The following is a 23,148-nucleotide window of genomic DNA, read 5'->3' as shown; positions in this document are numbered from 1 at the left end:
GCTCCTCTACATCGTCTAACCGAACACACACCTTTTTTCTTTTACTTCTTCTTTTTTTTTTTTTTTTTTACTTCAATGTATGCTTTTGTCACGTTGAGTCGCAGTTATTTATTATATAATTCATTATTATCTGTTTGAAACTCTTTTTACTATTCTGCACTACAAAGCCTAACTGCAGTAGCTACATTTTTGGTCAAAATGAAGTTATTACTAAAAATGAACTCCTTGCTGTCTGTTTTATCTTGTGACAAAGTTTTAGATTTCAATTTTGCTTTATTTCAGATAAATATTTAGATAAAAACCACAAAATCCAACTCTAAATCAAGCAGTAATTGCACTTACCACAGTCTGCTTTGGATGTATATAATCATTTAAACATAAAAACAATATAAATTATAAGTTTATTTGAAAGGGAAATTATTATCTAGATAGTGATGAAGTAAAAAAGTGAGATAAAATTATATTAAGACTAAAATATAACATTCCTTTATAATATTAAGTCTAAAATACACAAATCTTTGAATAGAGTTGTTAAACACTTTTAAACACACTGATCAATTTGAGAATGTTTATTCACTGAAAACAAAATATAAAAGCTGAAAGAAGACAACAACATTGAAGTTACTGCACTCTGGTTTTGCTGTAAAAGGTTCTAATAGTAATGCACGAACAGAGTGCAGTAACTAAATTTTTACAGGTCAAATAAATCATCATGATTTCTGAGCATAAAAATGACATCATCAATACATGTAGAAATAAGTGTCATATCTGGCCAGGTAAAACATGTAAAAAACTTTAAAGCAGTTTTTCTCAGTTTTACCTTTTGTGTAGTTACTGCAGTTAGACTTTGTGGGGCAGTATATTACCCTTTATATTCTTCTTTATATGTTCTAACTCCCCCATCTGTATAGCTGCTGTGACAACTGAATTTTCCAACTGTGGTATAAATAAAAAGTCTAAATGAAGTCAGTATAATTAAAGGTCTTATCTTATCTTATATTGTCTTATCTTATTTTATCTTAGTCAGACGCATTACTGTACACTTGAATAGGCCTACATCATCTTCCAGGACCAACCAGTTTTGTCTGTTCACAGTGTTTGTCTGGCAGTTTTTCAGGTTCAAGACCTAACCAGTTGTTCAGTAACCAGCTGATCTACCAACAAAGCCCACATAGCCTTTTGCACTTCAGAGATAACATAACAAAAATACTTTTATTCATTCACCGTATTAAATAGTAGGCTACAAGCAACATTTCAATCAGTGCTTGCTTATGCAGATATCATTTACATGCATTCTTCTATGTATTAGGTGTTGTAGAATTCATCATTGTGTACTTTATGAAAAAGTTCTATTTTTTATTTATTTACAAAGCAATCCTAAATAATCTTCCTTTTTATTTATCATCACTATTAACCCTATAAAGCCTGAACCATGAAATAATTGCCAGAAAATTAAATTTTTTTGAAAAACTGAGTGCTTATTAACCTGCTGACGAATTTTTAAAAAACAAGTAAATTGTATATATGAATTCTTATTTGTATCATATTTTATACATCAGGTCTTTTTGTGCAATTTGTTGCTCACAGTTGGTTTTTCTTGAACTAACAAAAACATATAAACCCTAACATTTTTAACCTATTAAGACTTTGACTTTTCCTTTTTTCCTCAAACATGCAAAATACATATTTTTTCCATACAACACAACATCATACATCTGCTGATATGAAGTTTTTTAATGCAGCAATGACTGATCCATTCGTGGAACCTGCATATCATTTTTGCTACATCTGGTATTTTTGTGCAATTTGTTGTTCAGTTTGTTTATCTTCAACATATGTATACATCAGGTTTTTGATGATGTAGAGGTCTCAAAAATTACTGTATCTATTATGATACACTTGGCTTTATAGGGTTAAACTACATTGGTGTGGGATAACTTACTCATTCTCGGCCTGGTTATTCCTTTCATAAACACAGAGCGTGGAAAAATGCTTTCAGATACTTTACTCCTCAAGATGGAACAGGCTTCAAGAATCCCTTACATAAGATAAGCCTGTACCACTAGAACACTCAGCTTTTGTTGCAAGACACCTTGTATGACGAATATTCATTTCTCTTGATTATATTGTGTTCTTGTCTTTTACTATTACTGTATTTTATTGTGAAATGTTTGCAGGGCACCATTGTGAAAGAGAGTGTCTGCTCCCAATTGATTTTCCCTGTTTAAATATTGCTATTTGTCTATCTGTTAAACATTTGTGTAAAAAACAATACAGTATAGAAATTGTGCCGGAAACATAGGAATTTGTGGTTTTTCTTACAGTTTCCCAATTGTATCCGGTTGCATCAAACTAGTTCAACATTTTTGTATGTAATGACTCAAGCAATGAAATGAGGACTATTAGTTTTATATGGAATTACTTTTCAGCATTCACAAGTATAGTTAATTTTGACTGACATGACATAAGCAAATGATAATGTTATAAAACAGCAAAGAGTTGTATGAAAACACTTGATGACTGTCCAAAAGCATTTGTAATGTGTTGTAATGAGAAACTGCTACTATGACCTATAATGACCTAAAAATAATTGATTTTTTATTCTGACTTACTGGATCGACATTTTGAACCAAAAAGAAACAAAGAAAAAACAACATAAATGTGATCTTGTGATTGTGTGTGATCCTGTCATCAACTCTGTTTTTTTATTCTAGTGGGACTCTATTTTATTTGTGTCTTGTGTGTTTAGTGTAACAATTTCGGTTATTTTGTGTCTTTTTGTGGTCATTTTGTGCCTTTTTTTAGTCATTTTGTGTCTTCTGTGGGGTTTTTTGGGTCATTTTGTCTTCTCATTTTGTGTCTTTTTTTGGTCATTTTGTGTCTTTTTGTGTCTCTTTTTTGGTCATTTTGTGTCTTTTTTTTGGTCATTTTGTAGTCATTTTATGTCTTAGTGTGTCCTTTTTACTTATTTTGTGTCTTATTTTGGTCTTTTTGTGTCTTTTTTAGTCCTTTAGTCCAACATAAAATGTGATTTTGAATCTTTTTTTTTAACTTTCTAAACACTATCATGCTCAATAAAGGATTTTAAAAGTTGCAATTGTGAACAAAGGTGTCAAATCTAACATATAAGAGGGTTCCATCCAGTTCTATCATTTGATACTAAATCTATTTGAGCTTGTCTCCAGTTTTACTTGGTATATCATCATCAAACTGAAACTGGCCTCATGGAGTTTACAGCCAGAACTTTAGAGGTAAATGTACAGTAGGGCTCCACGCTGCTTTGTTTTCTAGTCTGGATGTGGTGAAGAAGTCTGGATTTGGAGCTTTTGGTGACTCTAGAGCAGGGGTGTCAAACTCAAATACACAGTGGGCCAAAATTTAAAACTTGGACAAAGTCGCGGGCCAACATTGATATTTATTGAAAAAATTGACCTAAACAAGTTAAAATGAAATGGAACAAGCAAAGTTTGATATAACTTAATATTGCAAACATGCAAAATCGAATATCAAATAAAACAAACAAACACATCAATGGCATTCATTTCTTCAATAAAATTTAAATAAAAATCGTGTGTCCCTTTATTTTATATTTAAATTTAACAGTAATCTTTTTCCACAGGCTAAAAATAAATGTAAGAATAAAATAACAATAATAAACCAAATGACTAATAATAATATCCTTCAATGAATGTGCAACCATTCAAGCCTTGGACTAGCAAGAAAAAGTGCATAAAGACAACTTTAATTGTTGCTCAGTTTGCTCCACAATGTGTTCAAGCCAAAACACCAGCAGAGCATTCTGGGATTTGTAGTATTATTTGCGCTGTATAATACCGGCGGGCCAGCTCTGGTTGTCATTTGGTATTTCCTCGCGGGCAAAATATAATTATACTGCGGGCCAAATTTGGCCCACGGGCCAGAGTTTGACACCTCTGCTCCAGAGGGGCCTGTGGAGACAGAGAGAGGTACCTCGTGCTGCCAGCAGGGGGCAGCGCAGACTCTGTCAGTGTGCTAACAGTTAGCTCAACAACACAGAGAAGAAGAAGAAGAAGAAGAAGCAGCGGAAGTAGACAAACAGCAGCAGTGAACTAGCAGACATGCATTTCCTCACTAAAACACCTTGTATTTACTGGCGGATATGTCAGCTTGGGAACACACAGATCAACACAGCGACTCCGCAGACAATAAGGAACTTATTTAACCAGGTAACAGTCCACGGCTCACTGTTAGCTTGAAGTTAGGCAGCTAACGTTAGCTAGCAGCAGAAGTTATCACATGTTACATCAGCTCACTAACAGCCAGCGCTCATATTAACCTTGTTCATATTAACATTGTTCATATTAACATTGTTCATATTAACATTGTTCATATTAACCTTGTTCATATTAATATTGTTCATATTAACATTGTTCATATTAATATTGTTCATATTAACATTGTTCATATTAACATTGTTCATATTAACATTGTTCATATTAACATTGTTCATATTAACCTTGTTCATATTAACATTGTTCATATTAACCTTGTTCATATTAACATTGTTCATATTAACCTTGTTCATATTAACATTGTTCATATTAACCTTGTTCATATTAACATTGTTCATATTAACCTTGTTCATATTAACATTGTTCATATTAACCTTGTTCATATTAACATTGTTCATATTAATATTGTTCATATTAACCTTGTTCATATTAATATTGTTCATATTAATATTGTTCATATTAATATTGTTCATATTAACCTTGTTCATATTAACATTGTTCATATTAACATTGTTCATATTAACATTGTTCATATTAACCTTGTTCATATTAACATTGTTCATATTAACCTTGTTCATATTAATATTGTTCATATTAATATTGTTCATATTAACCTTGTTCATATTAATATTGTTCATATTAATATTGTTCATATTAACCTTGTTCATATTAACATTGTTCATATTAACATTGTTCATATTAACATTGTTCATATTAACATTGTTCATATTAATATTGTTCATATTAACCTTGTTCATATTAATATTGTTCATATTAATATTGTTCATATTAACATTGTTCATATTAACATTGTTCATATTAACATTGTTCATATTAACCTTGTTCATATTAACATTGTTCATATTAACATTGTTCATATTAACCTTGTTCATATTAACATTGTTCATATTAACCTTGTTCATATTAACCTTTCAGCTCAGGAGCCTGTCTCACCTGGCGGGGGCTCGTCCGGTTCCTGCTCTGCATCCCATCTGTCAACGTCCCATCAAAGTAAGTCGGCTGCCGGTGTTGTGTCCTTACTGGTTTCCACACTAACTGGTGCCCTTACTGTTGTGTGCAGCTGTTTTCTGCCTCATTTAGCAGATTCGTCACATATATATATATATATACAGTACAGGCCAAAAGTTTGGACACACCTTCTCATTCAATGCGTTTCCTTTATTTTCATGACTATTTACATTGTAGATTCATCAAAACTATGAATGAACACATGTGGAATTATATACTTGACAAAAAAGTGTGAAATAACTGAAAACATGTCTTATATTCTAGTAAGCAAAGGGTGGTTACTTTGAGGAATCTAAAATACAAGACATGTTTTCAGTTATTTCACACTTTTTTGTTTAGTACATAATTCCATATGTGTTCATTCATAGTTTTGATGAATCTACAATGTAAATAGTCATGAAAATAAAGAAAAACGCATTGAATGAGAAGGTGTGTGTCCAAACTTTTGGCCTGTACTGTATTATTTATTTTTTATTTTGTATGTTTTTTATTGCATTTTCCAACATTGACAAAAACAACAAACAACACACTGTGGCCACAGAAAACAAATATCCAATTACTTATTACGTCATACAGACGATACAATGAAAATGCTCTGTCCCATTACAATTGACAGTGATGTAGCAAATACACATCTGGAAAAAAAGAAGTGAAGAGTCGTTAAAAAATAAATTAAAAATAAAAAAAACAATTTTTCCAAAAATCTCAGTTTCCATTTTGAGAGAAAGCTATTTTTTTTTAATTCGTCACATATTTGATAAACATACAGTCATGGAAGCCTTAAATGCAGAACTAGCAGGATGAAAAACAGCTTCTTTCCCTGGGAAAGAGCTCTCAACACACCCACACAGGATAAATTCATTAAAAGGTGCAATAAAACGGACATGTGCAATACAATTGATATGTGCAAAACACTCAATTTACCTCATCTATAAATTATAGCATTTTAAGTAGCCATTTATTTATTTTTATATTTTTTTATATATTTTTGTCCTTGTTTAGCTCGGTAGTTTTTAAAAAAATGTTTTTACTCATGTTGTTTTGTGTTATGATTGTCATCACTATGCACCTTATGCAGTGGCACTTTCAATTTCGTTGTATAGTGAACTATATAATGACAATAAAGACTATTTGAAATTTTAATTTGGAAAAATGATGAGACAACCTGTTTTCTTCAGTTTCTTGTTCATTTTAATGCCTGGTACAACTAAAGGTACATTTGTTTGGACAAATATAATGTTAACGACAAAAATAGCTGATAACAGTTTAGTTTAAGAGCTGATATCTAGATATTTAACATGGTTTTATTCATAATGATTTTGGTTATAATCAATAAAAAACATGGAAAATGTCTAGATATCAGCTCTTCAATTTAACTTTTATAAGCTATTTCTGTTGATATTATTATATTTGTCCAAAAAAAATGTACCTTTAGTTGTACCAGACATTAAATGAACAAGAAATGGAAGAAAACAGGTGGCCTAATCAGATTTTCCATGATTGTAGAGGTGATGGTTCATGAACAATTAAATTGTGTTGTAGTGAATTTGAATCCAGCTCTAACCGATCTTGCAAACATTATATTTTCATGCTTTCTTTTTGTGTATCGGTGGCTGGTGATGTAGTGTTCACGTATACAACAATATTATCCACAGTAGATGGAGATGCGACCTGGAAATCGCCAATTAAATGTTTATTAAATATGTGATGAATCTGCTAACTGATGCAACCAGTTAGTTAGTGTGGAAACCAGTAAGGACACAACACGGACTCCATCCAGAGTCCACACAAGTCTGACACTTCAAAATACCAAGAAAATAAACTGTAATGTTTGATCAAGGTGCATGCATTGAAGAGAAAATATGAAGTTTAAAGATAAGTGATGCAGTTGTGGTGAGTCCTGGATCAGTATGTGACCTCAGTGTGTCTGTGTCAGTGGTGTGAGAGCAGAGCTGATGGAGAGAGGTGGAGGAAACACATCCACATGACTCCAACCAGGCTGGAGACACCAGCTCCTGGACACATAAGGTAACTCAGTCACTTTCTGTTTCAAGCAAAACTAGTGTGTTGTTGAAAGGTGAAGCTACGACTCTCAGTACACACACGACTCACACTCCCATCTCACACTACCAACACCATGGTGGAATTCGCAGATGACACAACTGTGGTGGGATTGATCAGCAAAGGTGATGAGTCTGCTTACAGAGAGGAGGTTCAAAGGCTGACAGAATGGTGCTCAGAGAACAACTGTCGTAGAATGAATTTGAAGATGTATTAAATATCAGACATATGGCAGTTTAAATATGCATCAAACATGTTTTGATAAACACACAGAAATCTGACCAACAGTCACAGTCTCTTTACAGGAAACTTCTGCTTGATTGAGATATGAACAGCTCTGATTTGGGAAATCCCAAGTGTGCTCTTATATCAAGTGTTCTTCATAACAGGAAATTACAGGACGTTGAACCTTAGTTACACAGAAACAATGGCACACCAACCTGAAAAGTAAAAAGAGAGAAACTGGGTGTTGTCTCTCAGTGTTGATCTGACTTTTGGATTCGTCTGACACCTTTGGCATCTGAATCTGTTTTTTGATACTTGCTAAATAAATCCCGCACAAGGCTGCTATTCGAATCGACCTGGTCGTTAGTTGTTTTTCTTTAAAGATTTTCTACAACACAACCCGAGCCTCAACATTAAGAACAAAACAAAAGAACTGATCATAGATTACAGGGAGAAGCAGGACACACACACACTACTACACATCAACGGAGAGAGGGTGGAGAGTGTCCTGCTTCAAATTATTGGGCATACACATCTCAGAAAACCTATCATGGACAACAATCACCACAGCAATAGTAAAGAAAGCACAGCAGCGGTTATACTTTCTCCGCACACTCAGGAAAGCCAATCTCTCTCACAACAACACCTGAGGTCCTCTATCACTGCTCCACTGAGGCCCCGTTTACATGATGACGGTCTGAACAGAAGCCGCAAAAGTGGCGTCACGTCTTCACTTTTTATTCCGCGTTTAGATGAGTGTTTTCGGGAGGAAATCTGCTGAATACGGTGACGCTAAAGTGTGTGAATGTGATTGGGTATGCAGCCAGGCGGCATCACTTAAAGCCATAAGAGCATCTTTGGGCATGTGGAAGTTTTCCCGCCACGCATTTTCATCAGCTACTCCTTCCACAAAGTTCTCCACCATCACTAGATCTCCCAGGTCTCCTCCAAAGCCGTCTGGCTCGCCTCCGACCAATCGGTGCATCCAAAATGTGATGGAGGTAATTCCAGATCCTTCTCTGTTCACTAATACTATCTGTACATATCCTGTACATTTGGTGGAAAGACTCCTGTAAGTTTATTAGAGCTGCCAGAGCAGCTTGAAGGTCCGACGCATGGAAATAATCCCACATGTTTGTTTATTTCCTGTACTGGAGCATGTATGTGACGTAAACACATACGTGACGTGAGCAGATCAGATCAGAGTTTTGCGTCTTGTCAGTGTAGACGACACGCTACGGAGGAGAGGATTCAACTTTTCCACTCTGGAGGGTGGTTTCAGATTTTTGCGTTTTTAAGCCCCAAAAACGGCGTCACCGTCTAAACGAAAGGCACTTCTGATTAAATATTTTGTTGTTTTTAACCGCAAGCGTCCTCGTGTGAACGGGGCCTGAGAGTGCTCACATAGGGCATCCTGCCGTGGTCTGGTAGAAGTTCTGCTGCAGACAGAAAGTCACTGTAGAGGACTATTAAAAGCGCCAAAACATCATCAACCAACAGCTACCTACCATGGACACCATCTTCAACTCCTGATGCTTGCAGAAGACGCACAACATTGTGAAGGACTCATTCCACCCTGACTATCATCTGTTTGAACTGCTGAACCTCAGGGAAACGCTACAGGTCTATCAGAACACAAACCACAAGATTCAGGAACAGTTTCTATCCCACAGCTATCACCATTAATCTTAATTAACGTGTTAAAGTCCCGGCCCCAATAATAACACTACTGTTTTAATGCATACAATTAGTGATGCTCTGCTGACACTTGAAGGTCCGACACATGCGCGGTAGCTCATGAAGCAAACGTCCCGAAGCACTGTGCCGAGGCGTGGTTTGGTCACGTGACTCGTGACACCGAATCACCAACACCATTGTGGAAGTGAACCGCTACCTCGCTGATCTCTTTCCCCACCCACCCATGAACCTCTTTACCAATGAACCCCAAAACATTCTTTGCCAAAATCCATAATAAAATCTGCATTTGCACCAGCCCCATGTGAAAATGTATGAATGTAGCAGCACCATTTAAATGTTTCATAACACAAAAGTGAAGTCTATATAGGGTAACAGACAGGTCAAATAAGAAACATGGTCTTCAAAAGTTAATGTCTTTATTATTACTGGCAATATTTATTTTTTTTAAGCTTATTTTTTTTGGCATTTTTCATGCTTTATTGAAAGTAATAGATAGAAAGGGGTAGACATGCGGCAAAAGCACCTCAGACCGGATTCGAACCCGGGTCCGCCGCAGCAAGGACTCTGCCTTGATGGTGCGCGCTCTACCAGTGTGAGCCACCGGGACGCCACGTTACTAGCAATATTGTTGTTGTATCGACTCGAAACATACAGTCAAGTAGTGTAGTTGAAAACAAATCCATGAACCAATCAATGACACGTCTTGAGTGCACTTCATTTTATTGGCCACTAGATGTCCTACTGGAGCACTGTGTGTCATTGAAGCTTCGAGTAATGAACCATGTTTTGTATAAAGTGTCGAAGCTTCAACAAAGCCTCGATCAGCCATCACTACATACAATGGCACTGAGTTGATGGTATAGTGTATGACGACATGAATGTACTGAGTGATGAGATGATGAGAATGTATTTTTTTTTATTGACTTTTTATGATGTTTTTAACCCTCTGAGTCCAGTACGTGAGTGCATTGAATTTCGTTGTACCTCTATCTACTCTGTAACTGTGTGTGTGTGTGTGTGTGTGTGTGTAGCAGGGAGCTGTCTGAAGCAGAGTATGAGAAGCTGGCAGACGAGACACTAGATGCTCTGACTGATTACTTTGAAGACCTGATGGATGAAGATTTCACTGGAGCAGAGTACGATGTTGTCTTCTCTGTAAGTTCTTCTGTTTCCTCTTACAGTAAATAAGTATTTTGAGTGGTCGCTATTACAAATTACAAAACCTTTACTAACAAAAGAGCCATTGTTGGCCAAAAAAAGAGAAAAAAAATCAAAAACAGCAGGAAACAGCAGGAAAAATAATAAATAATAAAACTACAAAACAGTCTATTTGCATATAAATAAAAAATAGTAATAGTTTTCATTGTAGAAAGAAAATTCACATTTAAAAATGGTCTAGAAACATAAATGTCACACTGTGAAAGCTCCTATGATTGAACTTTAACTGGCTTTCTCAGCTTGTCTACATATCATATATAAATAAAGTTATTACTGTAAATAAAACATGTATTTTCAATAAATAGATGGACTCCAGAGGGTTAAACGGAGTCCAAACCATCACTCCATCAATGCATATAACAACACTGCCACCTACTGTTGAGGAGCACGGACCATTTATGAATCACCAGCTGTGTGTTTGTGGATCTCGACAAGAACGTCTCAAAAATGCGTCTTTGAGGAAAGAGATGTGTGTGTGTGATTGGTGATCCACAAATGCTGAATCACACTTCACCAGCAGAATTTTCAGTTTTACAAATGTCTTTTTTGTTTTTACAAATGGAAAATTGTGGATTTACAAATTCACACTTATTTGTAAAAACCAAAATACAAGTTACAAATGAGAAATTTGTATGGATAGCAAAACACGTGTGCAAATCAAGGACTATTTGTAGATCACCCTCTGTGCGTTTACAGGTATTAATGAGACAAATTTAAGACCATATAACTTAGGGAAAAACATTTTTATTAACTTAGGGAAAAACTTATTTATTAAGCCTTTATAATTTAGGGAAAAACATATTTATTAAGCCCATATAATTTAGGGAAAAACTGATTTATTAAACCCATATAACTGAGGGAAAAACGTATTTATTATTCCATATAACTTAGGGAAAAACGTATTTATTAAGCCCATATAATTTAGGGAAAAACTTATTTATTAAGCCCATATAATTTAGGGAAAATGTATTTATTAAGCCCATATAACTTAGGGAAAACGTATTTATTAAGCCCATATAACTTAGGGAAAACGTATTTATTAAGCCTATATAATTTAGGGAAAAACTTATTTATTTAGCCCATATAACTAAGGGAAAAACTTATTTATTAAGCCCATATAACTAAGGGAAAAACTTATTTATTAAGCCTATATAACTTAGGGAAAAACTTATTTATTAAGCCTATATAACTTAGGGAAAAACTTATTTATTAAGCCCATATAACTAAGGGAAAAACTTATTTATTAACTTAGGGAAAAACATATTTATTAAGCCCATATAATTTAGGGAAAAACGTATTTATTAAGCCCATATAACTTAGAGAAAAACTTATTTATTAAGCCCATATAATTTAGGGAAAAACTTATTTATTAAGCCCATATAACTTAGGGAAAAACTTATTTATTAAGCCTATATAATTTAGGGAAAAACTTATTTATTAAGCCCATATATCTTAGATATTTTAGGGAAAAACTTATTTATTAAGCCTATATAACTTAGGGAAAAACTTATTTATTAAGCCTATATAATTTAGGGAAAAACTTATTTATTAAGCCCATATATCTTAGATATTTTAGGGAAAAACATATTTATTAAGCCCATATAGCTTATAGAAAAACTTATTTATTAAGCCTATATAATTTAGGGAAAAACGTATTTATTAAGCCCATATAACTTAGGGAAAAACGTATTTATTAAGCCCATATAGCTTATAGAAAAACTTATTTATTAAGCCTATATAATTTAGGGAAAAACTTATTTATTAAGCCTATATAATTTAGGGAAAAACTTATTTATTAAGCCTATATAATTTAGGGAAAAACTTATTTATTAAGCCCATATAGCTTATAGAAAAACGTATTTATTAAGACTATATAATTTAGGGAAAAACTTATTTATTAAGCCTATATAACTTAGGGAAAAACTTATTTATTAAGCCTATATAACTTAGGGAAAAACTTATTTATTAAGCCCATATAACTAAGGGAAAAACTTATTTATTAAGCCCATATAACTAAGGGAAAAACTTATTTATTTAGCCCATATAACTTAGGGAAAAACTTATTTATTAAGCCCATATAACTTAGGGAAAAACGTATTTATTAAGCCTTTATAACTTAGGGAAAAACTGACTTATTAAGCCCATATAACTTAGGGAAGTAGTAAACTCTTCACTTCCTTATGCTTTTTGTTTTAAACCTTTTCGTGCGATCCTCCACTTCAAGAGTAAATTGTTGGTGTTCATTGGGAGAGAAGCAGTCTAAATATAGATCAGGTGTTGTAGCTGTTTTTAAGGTTTCTTAGTTTGAAGATAAATGTGGAGCAGGTGAGGGCAGGAGGTGGTGAAGTCTGTCACTAATGGTTAGTTTGTTCGTTTCAGAAGCTCGTTAGTACATAGAGCTCCAGCTTCACATGGCTCAGTAGAGCTGTGAGTCCCTGTCAGCCTGAGAAACCATATAAATATCCAGAGAGCACAACTCTATCACTCATCTAAAATTAACCCACACAAATGTGGCCCTGTAATTAAAAACAGATTATTAGAAAGAAAAAATAGACCATAAATGATACTGAACATATTGGGTTGTTATGTAACAGTAAACAGTAAGAGGGTGAGAAGGAGTGTGACACATTTAAAGACGAGAACTGAGTGTGTTTTGTCTGCAGGAATTAATTTATCAATTTAGTGAGACATGAGATGTGTAAACACGCTTCCACCAGCTGTGACAGCTCACTGTTAAATGCTCAGTTATTATACTGTTTGTACTCAATATTTAAAAAAAAATGTCCATAGTTTAATGGTTGTGATTGGCTGGAGGATGTGTAATATTTTCACATAACCTCTGAAAAGTCTTTGAGTTGTTTGTGTTTATTTCCAGCTGGATCCAAACCTATGATAGGTGTATTACATAAACTAGGAAGATTGATAGAAACTTGTTTCATATTTTTATTTATGTGTATACAAAGTAAAAAAAGTCACAAAAAAGTCCATAAATGGTTGCCATTTATTGTAGAATTTGCTCAAGTTTCCCCTTCCTGAATATCTAATTCTCTCTACTTTTAAAAAGGACATAGCCTTTTTAAAAAAAAATATTTATTGAAATTTTCAAACAAAGTACCACATTTCAGAATCTGTACAATTAACATTAGGTATTAACCCCCCCATGGACAAGACTGGGAAGAAAAAGGATAATAGTAATAATTATAATAATAAAAAAATAAATAAAATAAAAATAAAAATAGATAATAAGAACGACAATAATAATAACAAAAACAATAAAGATGAGGAAAAGATAAATAAATAAAAAAAAAAATAATAATAAAAAAGAAAAGAAAATTAAGTTACAAAAACAGTAATAACCCATACTCGCATCCGCAGAAAGTGCACTATCCCAAACATTGAGTGAATTCCAGATTCAAGCTCTATTTCAATTCTGACCATGAACGTCACCTATAGGAGCAGCTCTATTATTTAAAAAGGTAACAAATCCTCCCCAACATTTATCAAAGACTGGTGGTTTTTTCCTGAGATTAAACATGATCTTTTCTGATGGCAGGTATGATGAAAGCTCTTTAAGCCACAAAGGAACACCAGGGGGGTCCTCGTTCTTCCAGTTGATAGCTATACATTTGTTAGCTGCAATTAGGGCTAATCTGATGAAGTGTTGACTCTCATATTAACTGGTAAAACAGACAGGTCCCCCAATAGTGTCAGGACGTAGCCTCTTTAAATCATTGTGTGCTGGAAGGAGCTGTCGTGGATTTCCAATTCAGAAGGAGGTGACGTTTAGCAGTTACTGAGGTAAAAGCCATCACTTCCAGTTCTTTAGTAGAATATAGGGTATAGTCTAGGTTTATAGAAACTTATCCAAATCAGCTGTCAAATAATGTTTTAAATGATGGTCTATACTTTGAGAAGTCAGAGGAAAGGGGAGTGCAGGAATGTTCTCCAGGTCTGAGCTGTAACTGTGTAGAGGAGAGCCTCCAGCAGGCTGCAGGTGCCTGGTTGTTGTTTGGCTGCTGGCTCTGTTGCCTTATTGATTTCTGGCCCAGGAGAACAGACACACCTTAGAGCCTTTTGTTCTTGTTGCTGGCAGACAGCTGAAGTTTATCTGTCAGAAGGCCTAAAAAGTGCAAACCCTAAAGTTACACAGAAATGGTGAGAGACCTTCCTTGACCTATCACAGAGGACAAAACATTTCCAGGATAGAGGGACAGATACAGAGGAGCAGGGAGCAGGAGGCCACGGAGAGGTCAGAATAGCTTTAGTTTTCTTTCCCGTTTTGGAATTCTTTTAGTGGGACGGTACAGCTTAGTTCTTTAGGCTTCATCAGACCGGGACCTCCAGCACTCACTGGGGCGGTTTGCAGCCGAGTGCGAATCGTTTGGGATGAGAATCAGCACCTCCAAGTCTGAGGCAATGGTTTTTTTTATTTTTTTATTTAACCTTTATTTAACCAGGAAAGTCTTATTGAGATTAAAAATCTCTTTTACAAAAGAGTCCTGGCCAAGACAGGCAGCAGCACAGTTAGTTACAGACAATCATTTAAAAACAACAGAGAACATAAAAATAGAGTCACAGTCAGAACATCATCAAACAAAGCATGTACAGACAGAAGAGCCAGCTTCAACATCATGAAGTAAGGATTTAAACATGTTTAGAGAAACCAGCTCCTTAAGTTTTAGCACATTTTGCAGCTGGTTCCATGAAAAAGGAGCAGCATAACTAAATGCCCTTTTCCCCAGTTCAGAACGGACTCTAGGCACAGTCAGTAAAAACAAGTCCTCAGAGCGGAGCTGATACTTTCCTGTGCTTTTCTGAATTACATACTTCTGCAGGTATGTAGGAAGAACACCGAGGATGGTTTTATAAATAAGGATATGCCAATGATGGAGTCTGCGGGTGGACAGGGCAGACCATCCAACACGAGCATACAAAGTGCAGTGGTGCGTGAGGGTTTTAAAATTAGTAACAAATCTCAGTGCTCCATGGTAGACCGTGTCCAAAGACTGTAGGCATTTTGAAGATGCATTCATATATTCTGCCAGAGAATGGTGGACTGCCCCCTCTGGGTGGAGAGAGGTACTGCCTCAAGAGAAGGAGTTCAAGTATCTCGGGGTCCAGCAGTGAGGGTTTGGTGTGGCGTCAGCACCATCTTCCAAGCCACTTAGAAGGTCAATCTTGGTGTCTAAATCTACATTTTCTGGGTCAAAAAATCATTTAAAGCTATTGAGAATATCACTAGATGATTATTTGATCAAATAGATATGTTCATTCTCACTCAGACTGGTAGGAAACTTGCTTCAAGTGCTGCAGCCGGTATCAGATCTTGTATGTACATTCTTCCCAACAGAAAATGTATATTTTGACACCAAGATTGACCTTTTAAGTGGCTTGGAAGATATATTAGCTCTCATAGATTTTATATGGCTGCCATCTTTGTTCAGCAATCTTGATGAAGTGGCTCCTACCAAAAATTGAAACCGATGGTGATAGAGAGCATGTGGAAAGAATGTGGTGCTTTTGTCCAACGTGTCCCCTTTATTCTCAAATCTGGTCCTAAGCTGCCCGACTATACTGTCCTACAAAGCAAAAAGGCAGTGACTGCATTTTTGGTCAAAAATGAGTTATTATCATTTTCATGACTTTCAAGGCATCCTTTGTTATGTGACAAAACATCTTATCTCAAATGTGTGTTGTTTTGGAGAAAAATGTGTGTCGTTTGTACAGTAACTAAACGGCTGGATTACAGGATAACTTTAAAGTCATTTTTCTCAATTCTGCACTCTGCGTAGTTACTGCCTTTTTGCTTTGTAGGGCAGTATAAGTTAGAATGTTATGCTAACTAACGTAGTAACATGGTTAACAGTGAGCTGCTAGCACGGCTGTGCCTCCTTTCACTATCTTGGTTCATTAAATTCTTCCTGGAAATGAGTCCCTGAGACGCCCCACTAATGGACAGATCAGTATTGTGACATGCTCCTACAAGCTGCTGCTGTGTCTGAGCGTGTCACTTCTGTTCAGATTGACATGTCACCAGGGGCTCAACTGTGTCAGTCTGCCTTTAGAGGAGCTCCGCACTGTCACACCCAGACCTGATAGCAGCTGCTGTCGATGTGGAAGCTGTCTGGCTGACCGTACAGCACACATTAGCAAGTACTGTTTGTATTTAAGGTAGATGTGGAGCGTACACATGGTTGGAAAGGTGCATTTAGTTTCTCATCGACACACCGACTGTCCTGTAGGGCGTCATCATCCATGTGACATCACAGGACTGCTCCGTGTTTCTGTTTTAGTTTCTGTTTTAGTTTGTCATCCCTCTCTCTTGTAACATCTTCTTCCACCCTGTCAGTTGTCCATGGGAGGGTGATTAATGAAGTGTGTGTGTGTGTGTGTGTGTGTGTGTGTGTGTGTGTGTGTGTGTGTGTGTGTGTGTTTTGGGTGGACAGCGGCTGTCTCTGCTGGCTTTGACTGATTGGCCCGTGTTCCAATCTTGGCAGCTGACCCCCTTTTTCAACGTGCAGCAGTGACATATGGGGCCATAAACAACACACACACACACACACACACACACACACACACACAGAGTTGCAGAGCTGTATGTCGGCTGGCTAAATCAGAGCCAGGAGCAGCACTAACGCTGCAGAGGTGCTGGAGTAAATCTGTGTGGAGTAATAAGAAGAAGCAGTAAACTCTTGACTTCCTTGTGCTTTTTGTTTTTGCTCCTCTGACTGAGGTATTAGCAGGTTTGAAGTTTTATTTATTTTATTTTTATGTAACCTTTATTTAACCAGGAAGTATCCCATTGAGATTAAGAACCGCTCTTTCAAGGGAGCCCTGGCCAAGAGGCAGCAAACACAAAATAAAGTTCCATATTCACATAAGACACAGACCTTAAACGTGTTATCAGAAACAAGTGCATGTTGTGGAATTGGCCTCAATAACTCTCAGTTTGGATTTAAAAGTGCTCAAAGAAATTAAGTCAGTTAGTTTCCAGTCTTTCTGGAGCATTCTTCTTCTCTGTGTCCATTCAGATGCATATTTTAAACTTACACTTATGGGACACTTATGATAGGAAAACAACAAAATAGTAAAGCCATATATAAGTGAGAGCAAATATGACATGTCACAAGTAGTTTTATTGAAACCGTTTATTTTAGTGAACATAAATACTGTATAACAACAGGAGTACCTTTTTTTTTTTTTTTTTTTTTTTTTTTTTTTACAATCAGAGCTCCATAAAGTCCACATTTAAATAAAATCTTAAATAAAAAATAACCTATGAATTAAAATAGGCCAATCTGTTTTTATATGAGAAAAGAATAACGGACATTACAAAATAACTAAATATGACAAACCATAGCAAGAGCAGCATTAATATATAAAGAAAGAAAAAAAAATTGAACTAAATCAATATATGCGAATATGGCCTAATTCCATATAACATTTAAAAATATATCAATATATCTTTTATATCAATATATCACCCAGCCCTATCGGAGTAGGAAGGTGATGACATGTCCAGTTACCATGTATTAATGGTGACTGGACATGTAAAGCTGATTTGTTTTGGGTCAATTTATGTTTGTGGTTGCATTGGTTTATTAACCCATAAGAACCCATGGTGACACTGGTGTAACAAACACTTAAATGTTCTTAAATCTCCCATATTCAGCTTTTTTTCAAAGTTTAAACCCATTTAACAATTCTAATCTGTTAATATGGTGTCCTTTATTGCATTTAACTCTATTAGAGTTTATTTGTTTTTTATTTATTATTGATTTATTATTATTTTGTTACTTAAAAACAAATCTGAAAAATATTTTTTTTTGTTAAAAAGCACCACTAATGTCACAGTTTTGATATATGTTGTGGAGATGCAGAGAAAAAGGCAAATTTGTTTTTCTGTAAGTAGAAAAGGTGTCTCGTTTTATCTATATTAAAATAAGAAATATAAAAATAAATACCATAAACGCCCCAATGTAACATACATGTCACATCACAGATCTTTGACATTTGGGTGTAGAATTTTTTTTTTTTTAAAACATCATAAATGTTTTCTATGTGGTCCACTTGGTCTGTGGTAGATCCCCCATCATTTTCCTTTACATGGACAAATGGGTCTGGGTTCTTATGCGTTAAATTAAATTAGTCACAGGAATATATATATATATATATTTAACACTTTATTTGTGATTTTTCAATTTTCATACAGAACAATCATATTCTCTGTTTTACAAATAATCACCAAAAAAACAATCCTGAAAACAAACAGAGACAGATCAAGCTCAAAATCAGCGTGAGAAACTTGTAATAGACAACAGACAGGAAAAGACAAGAGGAGAAAAACAAACAAAACAAAACGAAAAAACAACAAGTGCACCTAATACTTCATGTTACAGGATTGTTCAAGGGCAGGTGTAATCATTCAGAATTCCAGTTCCAGGCCAGGTAAATTGTTCACATAAGTTATTAGAGGGTCCCAGGTTTTGTGGAATCTGTTAGTGGAACCATTGAGGGTACATCTGATCTTTTCCATCTTAAGGTTCTGCATAACGTCCCTTAATTTGAATAAAATTAAGCGCCTAGCTAATAAGGAGGAAAAGGCAATGACCCTCTGTAAGTGAACAGGGGGAACAGATCCCATTGGATCAGATAACCAACCAAAAACAGCAACCAAAGGAGATGGTGAGACATTATAAGCATAAGCATTGGAGATGACTTCGAAAAAGGATGACCAAAAAGGAGCAAGTTTCGGACAGGACCAGAACATATGATAGGAAGTAGCCGGAGTCTGTTTACATCTGTCACATGCTGGAAATTTGGAAATATTCTTGCTAATTTAGCTTTTGAGAGATGCAATCTATGCAACACTTTAAACTGTATTAAAGCATGTCTAGAACATATGGAAAGTCACAGGAATATTAACGTTAATTAGTGTCTTTGTTTGATGCACAGAGCGGTGTGTTGACGGTGAAGGTGGGCAGCGACCACGGCACCTACGTCATCAACAAACAGACTCCAAACAAACAGATCTGGCTCTCTTCTCCCTCCAGGTGAGACTCCACACTCGGATGGTTTTGAGGAAACATTTGTGTAGATTTCAGTCACACACACACACACACACACACACACACACACACACAGAGTGTGTTACAGAGTGGTTTCTCCTCAGACTCTGGCATGTGTCAGCAGCTGCTCATGTTTCACTCTGAGATATCTGGACTGTTGCAGATCTCTGCAGTCTCTTCTTCTTCTCTGTGTCCATACAGATGCATATTTTAAACTTACACTCTTGGGAACGATGGGAAAACAATAAAATGGTAAAGCCAGCAGAGAATCTGAGTTAGCCTGAATACAAAGTACTGCTACGCTGTATTTCTGTAGAGGTCAAAACCTCCAGCAACACTTACTAGTATGATAAACAAACCTAGGTCAGTGGTTCTCAACCTTTTTTCAGTGATGTACCCCCTGCAAAATATTTTTTCAGCCAAGTACTCCCTAACCAGGTCAAAGCATTATTGGTTGGGGAAAAAAAGCCTTAAAAACAGAGCGCTGTGCCATCAGTGTCTGATTTATTAAACTTTGGAACTGATAAACACATTCAAAATTCAAACATTTGAAAAAGAAAACAATTTCAAACATTTTTAATGTTAATAATCCATGACTAAATGTATTTCAAATATTTCTCATCACTAAAATGTCGTGATTCAAACTAATGTAGTAAAAACAGTGAGCATATAACCATTTAAAACTATAACTGCTACGCTTCAACCATGACTCCATCTTTGAGTTTTCAGGTGATTGACAGGTGATGCCAGGTGATTGACAGGTTGGGTCCAACCATCCTGGTATGGGGGACACTCTGGGTTTTTAGGATCAGGAAACTGAATAGCCTACTGGATATAAAATTCATTTTATGAACTTGTACTTATATTTTCCTAAAATATTTATTAAATAATTATTTTTAAAGGATTTTTGCATGGATGCTACTTTTTAAATGTGTATTTTAAAATCTCACGTACCCCCTGGAGTGCCTTCAGGTACCCCCAGGGGTACGCGTACCCCCATTCGAGAACCCCTGGACCAGAGCACCTACAGGTGAACCTTTAGCTGTGAGAGAAGTGCAGCTCCAGCACCTTTGCTACCTGTGGGACTGTAGAAAAACGCATATCTTCACATTTTAAGAATTTTGAGATCAACTTTTTACTGAAAGTTTTGTGACATTTCTAGTCATCACACAGCACATAAGAACATAAAAAAACAACAACAAAGATTGTTTTGACTTTGAGTGTAAATTAAACACACCATGCGGCGTTACAGTAAGAATGTGTTAGACCCGCCTTCAAAATAAAAGCAAACACAGCTTTCATAATAAGAGCACATAGATGTGCTAGCAGAGTCCACCACAGAATTTACAAGATGCCTGTCAAAATAAGACGCCTTAAATAAAACATAGGAGAACCCTTATTCTCCTTTACAGTAATTCTCTAAAATATGCAATGATTCAGATGGAATAGTGGCATTAGAATGTGCGAGAGGCACCAAATTTAGGCTTTTAGGGCAAAAATGTGACCCCCAGATTTATTTATTAAAGTTGCTGTTGCACTACTGTTTTGTTTACTGTTTTATTTGAAAATAAATGGCTTTAATATGCTGTATTTATTCATGTTTACAAAGGGTTTAACCTATTTTTTTATACATACACTACTGGTCAAAAGTTTTAGAACACACCAACTTTTCCAGAATTTCATTGAAAATTATGCAGTTTAATGTCTCAGTGTACTCTGAAATTAATGCACATTTGCAACATTTAACATTCTTTATTGACCATGATAGTGTTTTGAAAGTAAAAAAAAAGATTCAAAATCACATTTTATGTTGGACTGAAGGATTAAAAAAAGACACAAATTGACCAAAAAAAGACACCAAAAGACACAAAATGACTAAAAAAAGACACAAAATGACCAAAAAAAGACACAAAATGACTTACAACGACATGAAAAGAATACAAAAATGGACAAAATAGCCCAAGACTCCATAGAGTTAAGTTGTTAACCCATTTCTTGTTCCCTGAAAAAGGCCTACTTGTATAATTCTGAAATGTACATTATTTTCCAGTTTTGGTTAAGCTTACCTTTTTTTATTTACCTCTGGCAGTTCACCACTTACCTTTGTACCCTTTCAAGCTGTTCATTTGACTTGAACTGCTTGAATTTCAATAAAAAACTGGAAAAATTGGGGTGTTCTAAAACTTTTGACTGGTAGTGTACATACATATTTTTTTTTAATACTGGTATCGGATCGGTACTCAGCACACAGCACAAGGAAAAAATGGTATCCGAACATCTCTAGTCATGACTTCCCAATCTGAGCAGCCATATACTAGTTTTTACCAAGTCTTGTTAACATTGAGATTATGAATAAATATGCCAGTGTAGTGACTTTAATGAAGATCAGACCACATTTTATGGATGAATTATGCATAAATGTAGGTGTTTCCAGAGGGACCTCAGCTCTTCTCTCTGCTTGTGTTTTGCAGCGGGCCGAAGCGCTACGACTGGACCGGAGAGCGCTGGGTCTACTCTCATGATGGGAACAGTCTCCACCAGCTGCTCTCTAAAGAGTTCTCCATCATCTTCAATAGAAACATGGACCTGTCTGAGCTGCTCTACTCCTAAGGAGCCATCTGCAGTACAGTCACTGATAACTCACACAGAATATCTACAACTCCACAATAACTCACCAACATTAGCCCTGGGCAGAGCAGTTATCTATAATGTAGTCTAGACAGAATTGTCCAAAAAGTGAAAGTGAGGAGCATTTATGGGTACAAGTCAGGAACTGGCCTACTTTACTTATTTCAAGGGTGCTGAATCCAAAAAAAATGGTTCCCAAGCGAAATTTTGAGGTTTTGACCTTCTCATTTGCATATCAAAATGGCGGCCGTTGGACCATTTCCCCTTAGTTTTTTTGTAAGTAGGCAATCAAAGATGAGGAAATTAAGCTTCTGGATCTATAGTCTAGGGTCAGAGCAAGAATATAGTGGAGGCTCAGTGTCTTTTATATATTTATATATATTTATATATATATATATATATATATATATATATATATATATATATATATATATATATACAAAATACCAACTTTTCAGGTGAAATTAAGCATTATTTGTGTCAGTTTTTTAAGGCCGACATAAATATTCAATCAATATCACTTTTAAATGTTCCAGTTGGTATTTTGCACATATATATATATATATATATATATATATATATATATATATAAAAGACACTGAGCCTCCACTATATCCTTGCTCTGACCCTAGACTATAGATCCAGAAGCTTAATTTCCTCATCTTTGATTGCCTACTTACAAAAAAAACTAAGGGGAAATGGTCCAATGACAAGATGGGCAATTTGGTGGCCATTTGATATACAAATGAGAAGGTCAAAAACTCAAAATTTCGCTTGGGAACCATTTTTTTGACTCAGCACCCTTGAAATATGTAAGGTAGGCCGGTTCCTGACTTGTACCCATAAATGCTCCTCACTTCTTATAGAAGGCCTTTATTCTGAAATCGTCTAGACTAATGAGTAATATTTATATATATAAATCTATATGTGAGCTGTTCTATGATAATGTA

At 35.4% G+C, this 23,148-nt stretch overlaps 1 protein-coding gene across 2 annotated transcripts; it reads left to right on the top strand.

Moving 5' to 3' along the window:
• Positions 1–4,049: 4,049 nt before the first annotated feature.
• Positions 4,050–22,393, top strand: fxn (frataxin). 2 transcript variants are annotated; one of them, XM_059338071.1, is made up of 6 exons: positions 4,050–4,205; positions 5,208–5,282; positions 7,237–7,328; positions 10,319–10,439; positions 19,458–19,555; positions 22,042–22,393. In XM_059338071.1, the coding sequence occupies exons 1-6, from the start codon at positions 4,098–4,100 to the stop codon at positions 22,178–22,180; spliced, it is 633 nt and encodes a 210-aa protein (XP_059194054.1). In that variant the 5' UTR covers positions 4,050–4,097; the 3' UTR covers positions 22,181–22,393. The 2 variants fall into 2 exon arrangements, with proteins under 2 accessions (XP_059194054.1, XP_059194053.1); XM_059338070.1 differs by having other exon boundaries at positions 10,316–10,439; positions 22,042–22,392.
• Positions 22,394–23,148: the final 755 nt, after the last annotated feature.

This window comes from Centropristis striata, chromosome 7 (assembly GCF_030273125.1).
Source record: "Centropristis striata isolate RG_2023a ecotype Rhode Island chromosome 7, C.striata_1.0, whole genome shotgun sequence".
Lineage (NCBI taxonomy): Eukaryota > Metazoa > Chordata > Actinopteri > Perciformes > Serranidae > Centropristis > Centropristis striata.
The sequence above is the reverse complement of the archived record's forward strand: the minus strand, read 5'-3'. Positions and strand labels throughout refer to the sequence as shown.